The sequence below is a fragment of the Hypanus sabinus genome, chromosome 6 (genome assembly GCF_030144855.1).
Source record: "Hypanus sabinus isolate sHypSab1 chromosome 6, sHypSab1.hap1, whole genome shotgun sequence".
Classification (NCBI taxonomy): Eukaryota; Metazoa; Chordata; class Chondrichthyes; order Myliobatiformes; family Dasyatidae; genus Hypanus; species Hypanus sabinus.
In genome coordinates, this window is record NC_082711.1 from 61,382,305 (window position 1) to 61,392,794 (window position 10,490).

General features: G+C 40.9%; 1 protein-coding gene across 1 annotated transcript in view; it reads left to right on the forward strand.

The window, feature by feature from the left end:
- The window catches only part of LOC132395520 (pituitary tumor-transforming gene 1 protein-interacting protein-like), a 57,884-nt gene that overhangs the window by 12,840 nt on the left and 34,554 nt on the right, over nucleotides 1–10,490 (forward strand). The window contains exon 4 of the mRNA XM_059972262.1: nucleotides 6,912–7,038. Coding sequence (XP_059828245.1) covers nucleotides 6,912–7,038 — 127 coding nt within the window. The remainder of the gene's footprint in view (nucleotides 1–6,911; nucleotides 7,039–10,490) is intronic.

The window sequence follows — 10,490 nt, forward strand, 5'->3', positions numbered from 1 at the left end:
TTGAAGAAGTGTTAATATGTTTGAAGGAGCTTTCCCTCAGGACTTTTTTTGGAAAAGCAGAGTTAATGAAATATTTAAAAATATAGTTGTGTATTTCAAAACAAATTAGAGTAAAATACTTGCAAAATATTCCATACCCAGATAAACTTTTTAAAAATGCTGCTGTGTGATTACACAGGTGAGACAGAAGAAAGTGCAGACATTCAAATCTTTAGATTAAAAGATTTTGTTTGAAGCATAGAACATTTGAAAACAACTTTGATATTTTATAATGACGCTTTGAATAAAAGATCCAGCATTTTCATTTAAAAATAATTGGTTAATGACAACTGGCAATCTTTTTATAAACACAAACCGACAAACCTGCAAGGATGTATTGCTCATAACAATATTTTTGGTTATTCTGAGCATTATTTGGTTATTTTTGGCATTATTGTGAGATCCCCCCATTGAACCATTGCAAGTGTTGAACTGTCTGTTTTAGATTATGAAACAATCTAAATTGCAAATTTGGCCTCAAAACGTCGTTCTGTAGTTGGACCCTTGATTTCCTCACTTGTAGATCCCAGTAAGTTTGGATTGGTAATAACATCTCCTCCGTGATCTCTATTAGCACAGGTACACCACAAGGCTGTGTACTTAGCCCACTGCTTTTATCACTTTATGCTGTGTGGCTAAGTACAGCTCCAATCCCATATTTAAGTTTGTTTACAACACCACTGTCACTCAGAACTAACATATAGGAAGGAGACTGAAAATCTGGCTGTGTAGTGCTACGATAACAACCTCTCACTCAATGTCAGCAAGACCAAGGAGCTGACTGTTGACTTCAGGAGGAAGAAACCGGAGGTCCTTGAGCCAGACCACATCAGAGGACCATAGAAACATGGAAAACCTACAGCACAATACAGGCGCTTCAGCCCGCAAAGTTGTACCAAACATGTCCCTACCTTAGAAATTACTAGGTTTACCCAAAGCCCTCTTATTTTTCTAAGCTCCATGTACCTATCCAAAAGTCTCGTTAAAAGACCCCATCATATCTGCCTCCGCCACCATTGCTGGCAGCCCATTCCGCACACTTACCACTCTCTGAGTAAAAGACTTAACCCTGACATCTCCTCTGTACCTATTCCCCAGCACCTTAAACCTGTGTCCTCTTGTGGCAACCATTTCAGCCCTGGAGAGAAAAAGCCTCTGACTATCCACACGATCAGTGCCTCTCATCATCTTATACGCCTCTATCAGGTCACGTGTCATCCTCCGTCGCTCCAAGGAGAAAAGGCTGAGTTCACTCAACCTATTCTCATAAGGCATGCTCTCCAATCCAGGCAACATCCTTGTAAATCTCCTCTGTGCCCTTTCTATGGCTTCCACATCCTTCCTGTGGTGAGGCAACCAGAACTGAGCACAGTACTCCAAGTGGGGTCTGACCAGGGTCCTATATCGCTTCAACATTATCTCTTGGCTCCTAAATTCAATTCCACAATTGATGAAGACCAATACACCATATGCCTTCTTAACCACAGAGTCAACCTGCACAGCTGCTTTGAACGTCTATGGACTCGGACGCCAAGATCCCTCTGATCCTCCACACTGCCAAGAGTCTTACCATTAATGCTATATTCTGCCATCATATTTGACCTACCAAAATGAACCACTTCACACTTATTTGGGTTGAACTCCATCTGCCATTTCTCAGCCCAGTTTTGCATCCTGTCTATGTCCCGCTGTAACCTCAGCCCTCCGCACTATCCACAACACCTCCAACCTTTGTCTCATCAGGAAACTTACTAACCCATCCCTCCACTTCCTTATCCAGGTCATTTATAAAAATCGTGAGGAGTAAGGATCCCAGAACTTCACTTCCCTGAGGCACTTCACTTGTGACCCCATGCAGAATATGACCTGTCTACAACCACTCTTTGCCTTCTATGAGCAAGCCAGTTCTGGATCCACAAAGCAATGTCCCTTTGGATCCCATGCCTCCTTACTTTCTCAATAAGCCTTGCATGGGGTACCTTATCAAATGCCTTGCTGAAATCCATATACACTACATCTACTGCTCTTCCTGTGTTTAGTCACATCCTCAAAAAATTCAATCAGGCTCGTAATCAGGCTTGACAAAGCCATGCTGACTATTCCTAATCATATTATACCTCTCCAAATGTTCATAAATCCTGCCTCTCAGGATCTTCTCTATCAACTTACCAACCACTGAAGTAAGGCTCACTGGTCTATAATTTCCTGGGCTATCTCTACTCCCTTTCTTGAATAAAGGAACAACATCCGCAACCTTCCAATCCTCTGGAACTTCTCCCATCCCCATTGATGATGCAAAGATCATCGCCAGAGGCTCAGCAATCTCCCTCACCTCTCACAGTAGCTTGGGGTACATCTCATCCGGTCCCGGTGACTTATCCAACTTGATGCTTTCCAAAAGCTCCAGCATGTCCTTCATTTGCCCCATCACTGAACTGTTCCCGCAACCAATAAACTCAGTTTCAAAGATGCTTCATCTCGTGTTCTTGATATTTATAGTTTGTTTATTTATCTATTCTGTATTTGTACAGTTTGTATTTGTACAGTTGTATTTGTACAATTGTCTTTTGCACATTGGTTGTTTATCCATACTGTTGGGTGCATTTTTTCATTGATTCTGTTGTGTTTCTTGGGTTTACTGTTTTTGCCCACAAGTAAACAAATCTTGGTGTTGTATTTGGTGACATGTCCTGAGCAGATTAGCTGTTCAAGGTCTCAGTAATGAAAGGTGTAGATTGTTGGTCATTGAGCACTTTCTGAAAAAAATTCTCACATCCGTAAGACTTGTGGCAAAATAGATTTTTATAATGAATTTTTTTTGGCAGATTTAAGAAAATATTTGGTGCTTATACATTTTTGGATCAACCACCATTGAATGATTAGAATTCTGCTTTGCGATGCCTCTGTAAGTAGAGCATTAGAACAATGGAGGAACACTAAATTAACTGATCCAGTTAAGTCTCATCTACCTAGATGAAACACATTGTGGTTTCAACATTTTGCTGGATAATTTAAAAGTGCAACAAGTCAGAGTTGAGTATCATTTAACCTATGTCACCCATGCTAACTAAGCTGCCTGAGCTCGCTCCATTTTGGATGATATTCCTTTAAACCAGAGGTTTCCAACCAGGGGTCTATGGACCTCTTGCTTAATGGTATTGGTCTGAGGGGTCCATGGATCTCTTGCTTAATGGTATTGGTCTGTAGCATAAAAAAAGTTGGGACCTCTGCACTAAACCTTTCCTGTCCATTTTTTTGTCCAAGTGTCTTCTGTCCTCACTGTAAACTTTTGTATTTATATAAAGAAACATTTATTGTCTATTGGTTTCATATATCAAGCATACACTCAGTGGCCACTTTATTAGGTACCTACTGTAGCTAATAATGTGGCCACATTAGTGTATGTTCTTGGTCTTCTGCTACTGTAGCACTTTGAGGTTCGACATGTGCATTCAGAGGTGCTTTTCTGCACATCACTGTTGTAATGTGTGGTTGAGTTACTGTCATTTTCCTGTCAGTTTGAACCAATCTGACCATTCCCCTCTCTCACCTCTCTCATTAACAAGGCATTTTCACCCACAGTACCCCTGCTCGCGAGATGTTTATCATCTTTCGCACCTATAATGCCATGGTTAATATTTCTGTTGCTATGCTGTAGGTATTTCATTTTGGTAGTTTTTGCAAAAGCAAAGCATTCTGCTGGTAGACTGTATTGGTTTCGGCTAAAGATAAGAAGCCCTGTTGTTCAACTCAGGCTGGTGGGATCAGGAGAAGGTTCTAGAGAGAGCAGGGTGGAAGTAGATTTGTGATGGACAGTAATCTGGTTTGGGTTCTTTTGACGGGAGTTGAAGAGCAAGCCGTAGAATTCTGTTGGAAGGAGAGTCCCAGTAGCAAAAAAATGCTTTGTGCAGGTGAATGACTCCAAGAAAAAAGGACCAACACTCCTGAGGGAGCCAGTTTGTTTGCGATGAACTTTGAGGGAAGTTCAGACTGTGGCAGGTGCTTTCACGCAGACTGTGGGTTCGACACTGTGAATAACAGTTATATCCAGCTTTTGGAAGAAATGAGCACCAACAGTCATGTGCACATTCAGACAAGTCTAACTGTAATTTCCCTTTTCTTTTGTTCTTTTAATAACTGATTAAAAGCTATACTTCCTTCATAATTTTATGCGGTGTATAATCTGCTATTTGTTGTTGACCGATAATTGTGAATGGGCAGTGTTTACACAGCATTCATTCAAATTGAAGTTTCTTTAATCAGAACATCGCAATGCTCCTGTTTGGTTGAACCCCAAACTATACCCACCCTAGATGTATATTTTTTATGAAAGGTGACCTTCTCAACGCTAAGTCATGAGTTAGCTAACGAGCTGTTTGTATACGAGTCTGGTGAAAGGGTTACGCACCATTTTCTGTAAACTCCAGAGACTGCTGTGTGTAAAATCCCAAGCAGATCAGCAGTTTTTGAGATACTCAGACCACCCTGTCTGCCACCAACAATCATTCCACAGTCAAAGTTACTTAGATCCGATGTCTTGACCATGTCTGCATGCTTTTATATAATGAATTGCTGCCACATAATTTGTTGATTAGATATTTGCGTTGACAAGCAGCTGTACAGTGTACATAATAAAGTGGTCACTGAGTGTATTTAGAAAGCAAATGGATATGGATAAGTACTTACTGGGTAAATTAATGTTGCTGAAGATAAAACCCATTATAAAAACACTAAATATGGAATGACCATCAGTCTGCAATGGGAAACCAAACTAATGATTTGACCATCCATTTGCTACTAAGTGACAATTCAGAATACTTTTCTTCTGGCGTATGTTTTAACTATTAAATGAGCCTTGTTATGGAGCCGTGTCACAGAATCATAGAGCATGAAAGTGAGTCCTTTAGCCCAACCGGTCCATGCCAAACAGGATGTCCATCTAAGTCCATACTCATCTGCCTGTGTTTGTGCCATATCCCTCTAAGCCTTTCCATTCTGTGTACCTGTCTAAGCACCTTTTAAATATTGCTAATACACCTTATCCCCATTATATGTGGGGATACGTTCCTCGCAGTTGACGCATAATGTGAAAATGCATAATGTGAATAATTATTAAATGGAGAAAATAAGGATGTGTTCCAGAGGGCTTCCTAAATATGTTTTATCTGTAATCACGTTTTCATACCCATCTGACACAAAAGCAGTACCACAAGGCAACATTTGTATTATATTTCATCAATTTAAGGTAAAATTCGGTGTAAGTTGAAAGTTAACATACTACTACTTACCAACAGTGGCAGGTGTGTTCACTGCAGGAGAGGAGTGGGTGTTGTGTCGGGATCACATCAAGCACAGCAAGGGATAAAGCAAGACTCACAGAACTCTTAGAACTGCCGGCAGTAAGAAATAACACGGGTTTGAATAAAGTGGTGAGGGTTGTTTGCTTGGCAGCATTTTGTTTTTCAGTATAAATTTGCTTGTAGGGAAGAAGGATGGACCACAGGGAATGACGGAAATGCTGACTCTGTTCTAAACTTGGGTCCATGTCCATTGCCATTTGTGGCAAGTGTTCCGACTTCCACCATTCCCTCACCGTTGGTAAGCTCCTGGGATTTCCAAAATTGTCTGTTGCTTGCAGCATCTGAGAGATCGCTGTAAAAAAAAATACACTTTAAATGTGGATCACACCTTGGTTGAGTGGCTGAATCAGTGATGTTGTGTTAGGCAACAGGAAACGCACTATTATGTTAGGAGGAATGCTGTCCAAATGTTTAGGATGGTTTGGCGCATTGTCAAGCAATAAAAGAACTTTAAAGGCAAGATTCTGTTCCAGGTAGTAGCGTCCCAGATCTGTGTTACCTTCAGCTGATGCCACACTGTTTATAATTTCCGACTTTTTTTCAAGTGTTAAAGCGGTTCTCTGCCACTCGGCTGATGGCCCAGGACATGACATCGGATGCTTAGGAGGCACAGTTAAATATTTCAAGCACAAAATCACTGCACCATAGATAAAACCAACAAAAGTTTAAGAGTGCAAGATCGCACATCCACACCTTGCCAAAACCAATGCGAGACTAGTGGGAGTGAGACTGTGAGGCGTGCGCACCTGACTTGTATTGGCGGGAAAGCAGTGCTCCTCGCATAACTGTGAGCTTTGGACACATATAAGGAGACGTTGGTAGAAATAGGTTCCTTGCGTAACTGTGAATCCACATAGTCTGAAGATGCATATAACGAGGATAGGGTGTACAGTATTCCTGGCTCAGCCATGTCCTATGGTAGCTCATTCAATATATCAACCACCCTCTGGGTAAAAAGTTGTTCCTATTCTATCTCTCCACTCTCACCTTAGATCTATGTCCTCAAGTTTTCAATTCATCAACCCTGGGACAAAGTGTGTGTGCATTCACTTTGCCTCTATCCCTCAAGATTTTACAAACCACTTTATGATCAACTGTCAATGTCCTTTTCTCAAAGTCTTTCTGTAACTCAGTCATATAATTTAAGAGATGGAGAAATTAAAGCACACTAATAATATGCAGAATATGTTTTTTTTCTTCTGTTCTATCCATTCTGAAATGTTTATGCTGGTTTGATTTTGATGGTCCACTCTTTCCTTCCTACCTTTCCACAATAATATTTCAGTTTTGTGCCAAACACGAATAGATTGGGTTGGCTGCTATATTTCATGGCCCACGGGCCCAGAAACTAAAAGATACAGATCGATTCTCATAAAGTCAATGGTTGATGAAATAATGGCAAGCATGATCAAATACTTAAAATGCAGTAAACTATGAAGGATGATGATGACAAAATATGTTTGATGAACTAAGTTACATTCCCATTAATTCAACGTATACTTTTCTTTGCAGTGAACTTCGAAATCTTGATCATTATGATATCCATTGTTGGGGGACTTATTCTGCTGCCTTTGGTGTGTTGCTGCTGTTATTGCTGTTTCAAGCTCAAACCATGTTGTTGCCGAAAGAAATCACACCGGTAATTCTCCCTTTTTTAAAAAAATTATTCTGAGCAGGCATGTAGTCTCAATCAAGAACTTGGACTTGAGTATCAATTAAGAAAAGTAAACAAGAATACAAATACTTAGATTGTGTATTATTAATAAAAAGAACAACAGGCAGCATGAAAATTAACTATCAGGCTAAACCATTTTGAAAGATGCAAAGGGATGGTGGTCTTGTGAACCAGACTTCTGATTTATTATTCCTGATTGATAAGTTACAGAACCTGGGTCTCTGTACCTCCGTCTGCAATTGGATCCTCGAGTTCCTAATTGGAAGACCACAATCTGTGCAGATTGGTGATAATACCTCCTCCTTGCTGACAATCAATACTGGTGCATCTCAGGGGTGTATGCTTAGCCCACTGCTCTACTCTGTTTATACCTATGACTCTGTGGCTAGGCATAGCTCAAATACCATCTATAAATTCGCTGATGATGTAACCATTGTCGGTAGAATCTCAGATGGAGATGAGAGGGCATACAGGAGCGAGATATACTAACTAATGGAATGGCATTAATGACTCCCATACTGTTAAAGATTTAGACGGATTAGAGTTTGTAAAATGTGTTCAGGAAAGTTTTCTAAATCAATACATAGAGGTACTGACTAGAGAGGATGCAATATTAGATCTCCTGTTAGGAAATGTGTTAGAACAGGTGACGGAAGTATGTGTCGGGGAACACTTTGGTTCCAGTGATCATAACACCATTAGTTTCAACTTGATCATGAATGAAGATAGATCTTGTCCTCGTGTTGAGGTCCTAAACTGGAAAAAGGCCAAATTTGAAGAAATGAGAAAGGATCTAAAAAACATGGATTAGGACAGGTTGTTCTCTGGCAAGGATGTGATTGGTAAGTGGGAGGCCTTCAAAGGAGAAATTTTGAGAGTGCAGAGTTTGTATGTTCCTGTCAGGATTAAAGGCAAAATAAATAAGAATAAGGAACCTTGGTTCTCGAGGGATATTGGAACTCTAATAAAGAAGAAAAGAGAGATATATGACATGTATAGGAAACAGGGAGCAAATAAGGTGTTTGAGTATAAAAAGTGCAAAATAATACTTAGGAAAGAAATCGGGAGGGCTAAAAGAAGACATCAGGTAGCTTTGGCAGTCAGGGTGAAGGATAATCCAAAGAACTTCTACAGGTATATTAAGAGCAAAAGGATAGTAAGGGATAAAATTGGTCCTCTTCGAGATCAGAGTGGTCGGCTATGTATGGAACTAAAAGAAATGGGGGAGATCGTAAATGTGTTTTTTGCATCTGTATTTACTAAGGAAACTGGCATGGAGTCAGTGGAAATAAGGCAAACAAGTAGTGAGGTCATGGACCCTATACAGATTGAAGAGAAGGAGGTGCTTGCTATCTTGAGGCAAATCAGAACAGATAAATCCCCAGGACATGACAGGGTCTTCCCTCAGACCTTGAAAGAGTCTAGTGTTGAAATTGCAGGGGCCCTGGTAGATAGATTTAAAATGTCGGTATGCACGGGTGAAGTGCTGGAAGATTGGAGGATAGCTCACGTTGTTCCATTGTTTAAAAAAGGCTCTAAAAGTAATCCGGGAAATTATAGGCCGGTAAGTTTGACGTCAGTAGTAGGTCAACTATTGGAAGCAGTACTAAGAGATAGGATCTACATCTACAGCAACTTATTAGGGAGAGTCAACACCGCTTTGTGCGTGGTAGGTCATGTTTAACCAATCTATTAGAGTTTTTCCAGGAGGTTACCAGGAAAGTGGATGAAGGGAAGGCAGTGGATGTTGTCTACATGGACTTCAGTAAGGCCTTTGACAAGGTTCCACATGGGAGGGTAGTTAGAAAGGTTCAGTCACTAGGTCTACATGGAGAGGTAGTAAATTGGATTAGACATTGGCTCAATGGGAGAAGTCAGAGAGTGGTAGTGGAGGATTGCTTCTCTGAGTGGAGGCCTGTGACTAGTGGTGTGCCACAGGGATCAGTGCTGGGTCCATTGTTATTTGTCATTTATATCAATTATCTGGATGATAATGTGGTAAATTGGATCAGCAAATTTGCTGATGATACTAAGATTGGAGGTGTAGTGGAGAGTGAGGAAGGTTTTCAAAGCTTGCACAGGGATTTGGACCAGCTGGAAAAATGGGCTGAAAAATAGCAGATGGAGTTTAATACAGACAAGTGTGAGGTATTGTACTTTGGAAGGACAAACCAAGGTAGAACATACAAGGTAAATGGTAGGGCACTGAGGAGTGCAGTAGAACAGAGGGATCTAAGAATACAGATACAAAATTCCCTAAAAGTGGCATCACAGGTAGATAGGGTAGTAAAGAGAGCTTTTGGTGCATTGGCCTTCATAAATCAAAATATTGAGTATAAGAGTTGGAATGTTATGGTGAGGTTGTATGAGGCATTGGTGAGGCCGAATTTGGAGTATTGTGTACAGTTGTGGTCACTGAATTACAGGAAGGATATTAATAAGGTTGAAAGAGTGTAGAGAAGGTTTACAAGGATGTTGTCAGGACTTGAGAAACTGAGTTACAGAGAATGGGTGAATAGGTCAGGACTTTATTCCCTAGAGCATAGAAGAATGAGGAGAGATTTGATAGAGGTATATAAAATTATGATAGGTATAGCTAGAGTGAATGCAAGCAGGCTTTTTCCACTGAGGCGAGAGGAGAAGATAACCAGAGGACGTGTTAAGGGTGAAGGGTGAAAAGTTTAAAAGGAACATTAAGAGGGGGGGAGGGTTCTTCACACAGAGAGTGGTGGGTGTGTGGAATGAGCTGCCAGATGAAGTGGTAAATGCGAGCTCACTTTTAACATTTAAGAAAAAGTTGGACAGGTACATGAATGAGAGGTATATGGAGGGATATGGTCCAGGTGCAGGTCAGTGGGACTAGGCAGAAAAATGGTTTGGCACAGCCAAGAAGGGCCAAGAAGCCTGTTTCTGTGCTGTAATGTTCTATGGTTCTATGGCATCGCAGCAACAGACTTACACTCAATGTCAGTAAGACGAAAGAGCAGATTGTGGACTTCAGGAAGGGTAAGACAAAGGAACACATATCAGTCCTCATAGAGGGATCAGAAGTGGAGAGAGTGAACAATTTCAAGTTCCTGGGTGTTAAGATCTCTAAGGACCTAACCTCATCCCAACATATTGATGTAGCTATAAAGAAGGCAAGACAGTGACTTTACTTCATTAGGAGTGTGAAGAGATTTGGTATGCCAACACAAACACTCAAAAACTTCTATAGATGTACCATGGAAACCATTCTGACAGTTGGCATCACTGTCTGGTATGGGGGGGGGGGGGGGTAGTGCACAGGCCTGAAAGAAGCTGCAGAGGGTTTTAAATTTAGTGAGCTCCATCTTGGGTACTAGCCTATGAAGTACCCAGGACGTCTTCAAGGAGCGGTGTCTCAGAAAGGCAGTGCCCCTTATTAAGGATCCCCA